Source organism: Glycine soja, chromosome 8 (assembly GCF_004193775.1).
Source record: "Glycine soja cultivar W05 chromosome 8, ASM419377v2, whole genome shotgun sequence".
NCBI lineage: Eukaryota > Viridiplantae > Streptophyta > Magnoliopsida > Fabales > Fabaceae > Glycine > Glycine soja.
In genome coordinates, this window is record NC_041009.1 from 18,523,282 (window position 1) to 18,526,690 (window position 3,409).

The following is a 3,409-nucleotide window of genomic DNA, read 5'->3' on the forward strand; positions in this document are numbered from 1 at the left end:
GAGTTACGAATGTCCTATTAAGGAATAAAGAGGTTCTGATTGAGGAAGAATCATCGGTTATGCTATTAGCTGGTTATCCGTTCCTTAACAGATCCTAAGAAGAGTACATAGATTAGAAATCACCTACAGATTCAGATTCCGTTGAGTTTTTTTTATCAATCATAATGAATTCATGAATTCCTAAAAGTCTTCCTGATAATCTCTAACATAATGTGTTCTTGGTGATTATTGATATTTTATAAGGATCCCCTAAAATTTCAACACTTCAAGTACTTAAGGATAGATCATTTACATGGATCATGTCTTTTCTTTTAGGTTTTGGCTTTTCAAGTACTCTTGTTCTTTGATTTACATGTTATGCACATATACTGGCATTATTTGGAATAAGTTGCAAGGTAATATACATTAATTAGCGAGAATTTGAAACTTATTTCATTTGTTATTTAGTTGTAAATCTTCATAGAAAAGTAGTGGAATCAAATACATCAAGGAGCAAATAGCTTGCTCTACTTGTAAAAGAAACAATTTGACTGCATTAATTGTAAACACCTCTATTGATACAATCAATTTTTGCTATGAAATTTGGGTAGCCGGGATGAGCTAAAACATCCACGACCACTTCATGCCTGCTCATCATGCCCACCAACAACAAATCTCACGGCGTAAACCCCTGCACGGATCGTTTAAATGCAACATTTTTTGATGAACTGAATTGTACAGGTGTAAGCATGTGTATTCGAGATAGTTTGGGTTCATTTGTGACAGCTTCAACCCAATGTTGATGCCCTCGTCTGCTTGTCATGGAAGGAAAAGCATGGGATTTACGTGCTGCTTTGACCCATGTTGTTAATTTGGGTCTCTAAAATATAATTTTTGAAATGGACAACAAGGCAGTCGTCCACAAAGTTAATACTGAAAAATTATATGAGTCTAAAGTTGGGGTTATCGTCAATGAGTGTAAGCAGATTTAGCAAACAATAAAACCTTTCAAGTAGGGTTTGTGAGGAGAAAGGCAATGGTGTAGCTCATGCTTTAGCTAGGGCATCCCCATTTTTCACTTGTTTCTAGTTTTTCAATCAAGTTCCTCCTTGCATTGCTCATTTGATTATCAATGAAATGACATAATCTTATTTTCATAAAAAAATAATAAGACCATTAATAATCTTGTGATTTTGGACAAATATATTTGTTAAATTCTTTCTTCTTTCTTGTTGGCTTTAAACTATTGAATGCCAAAGCAGTCACATCTTTGTGATTAAGTTTTGATTACCTAATTATTTAAAAGATTCACCTTAATAAAAACATCTTCTAGCATGAAATGTATTTAGTTTTTCTAAGATATTAGGTACCCGTATATCTAGTTAAATATTAAAATTGGAACAAACTATATGTGAACTCAAGAGACAACACTTTGAATTGTCTAAAGTGAATATACTGAGCTGGTAAGGAAAATAACTGCAGAAGCATAAACTGACGATTACATTGTTTTGTGAAAAGTTATATGATGAATAAAGGGTATACCAGGATTTTGGTTGTTGAACACTGAAAAGACAGTGGCATCAAAACCGGGACTTAAATAGAAGTGGAACAAACCCTTATGTGACAAGCAAATATGGTCCTACTTTGAGAAACTTCAAAAATCCTGATTTTTGGGTATCAATAAATCCAGTTAACAATACACCTTTGGTAACAAAGATCTTCTCAGCAGCTGTGAGATGAAAGGCACCCCTATCAATGTTTTTCCAATTGATAGGGGCTTTAGCAATGACACCTCAATTGGTTACTGAACAAAAATTTTAATTTTTCATTTCACAAGTTAGTCTTCCCTTTGAGCTGTCTTCTTGTGGATCATGGTATCAGTTTCTCTGTTTTGAGTTTGGTAGCTATGTAAAAAATTCCATGTAATAAGTTATTGTAACTGTTGTAATAACAAGTCATGGTTAGGTGATACGTGATAGCAAAAAGGGTCAATGCGTATAAATGAGGCTAAACCCCATTATACATGTAAAATAAAAAGAACAGTCAAAACTGTGGAGTTCTCCCACCTAACTCGAAAGAAGGGTAATCTCTTATTATGTTGCATTTTTTCTTCTTCCATTCTACTTCCTGATATCATTCGAACTCGAGATTCTCAGTTGTATATGGATCTAGAAAATTACCTCATGTTTGTTCGTTAATAAACCCCAGTGGATTCATGCAAATTCAACTAGCGTCCTTTCTATTATTCAACTGTAGTAAAAGTATTACTAAACGATAAGAGAAAATTATTCCTAAAGATATTTTTAGGCATCCACAATCATTTTGGTTTTCTTTTTTCATTAGCTTACATAGATTAAAGAACATCTAATGCATGTAAATATTCTTATTTAATGTCCCATAACTTAGGATATCTTTGTTGCAATTGTTAAACAGCAGTATATTTGAAAACATAGAACTAATTAGACTTTGAATTTGTACAACATCAATAAATTTTTTTTAAAAAAGGGTTAAAATAGTGATAGATATGAAATAGTAGTAATACATAATGAAACTTGAAGTACAGTCAATAACCAAACAAAATTCAAAACCATTTCCATTTATTCAATGCACGAGGTTATGTGTAATTGAACTAACGTTGAGGAAGTTAAATAGACAATAAATAGTTTGAAATGGCTAACTGTAAATGGTTTCCAGTTCTGGAGAGATGAAACTATTGACATCTTGAGCTTGAGCTTAAGCTTCAGAGGCAGAGAGTGAGATGAGTCTCTTCTTGATCTTGTCCAATGATTCCAATGTTGTGTCAAAAGTTGTAGGACTTAGGGACACAAAGCCAGGATTCTGGCTGTTGTACACTGAGAAAACAGTGGATTCTTCAAAACCAGTATTTAGACAGAAGTGGAACAAAGCCTTGGGGAACACAAAGACATCACCAACTTTAAGAAACTTCTGGAAAAACTGGTTTTTGGTGTCAACAAAACCTGCCAACAACACACCTTTGGTAACAAAGATTATTTCAGTAGCCCTGGGATGATAGTGGAAGTTCACCAGGCCATTCCCATCAAGGTCAATTCTTCCAATGGAGAGGCCAAGAGTATTCAGACCATTGAACTCAGCAGCACTCACAATTTTCAAAGATGCACCAAAAATGTCTGTAGGGCCAGCTTTGCTTAGTTCTGTGGTCCTGAAATCTTGAGCTGTTACATTAACTGGGTTTTTGCATTGAAGACCATTGATGAATATGGTCTGCTTATTGGGTGGAACTGCTGGACAAGTGTCCTGAAGATTATCACAATCTCCCAAGCAAACTTGGATGTTGGAAAAAGCCTCCAAGAACAACAACATAAAGAAAAAGGGAGCAAAGGGTTTCATCTTGAATATAAATTAATCTCTTCTTGGTTACTATTTGTTGCACCTCACTATGTTGGCTGAA

The 3,409-nt window shown here is 34.3% G+C and overlaps 1 protein-coding gene across 1 annotated transcript; it reads right to left on the bottom strand.

The window, feature by feature from the left end:
* Nucleotides 1–2,498: 2,498 nt before the first annotated feature.
* On the bottom strand, nucleotides 2,499–3,409 carry LOC114424313 (germin-like protein subfamily 3 member 4). Its single transcript, XM_028391156.1, has one exon. It carries the CDS (start codon nucleotides 3,346–3,348, stop codon nucleotides 2,713–2,715), a length of 636 nt encoding a protein of 211 aa, XP_028246957.1. The 5' UTR covers nucleotides 3,349–3,409; the 3' UTR covers nucleotides 2,499–2,712.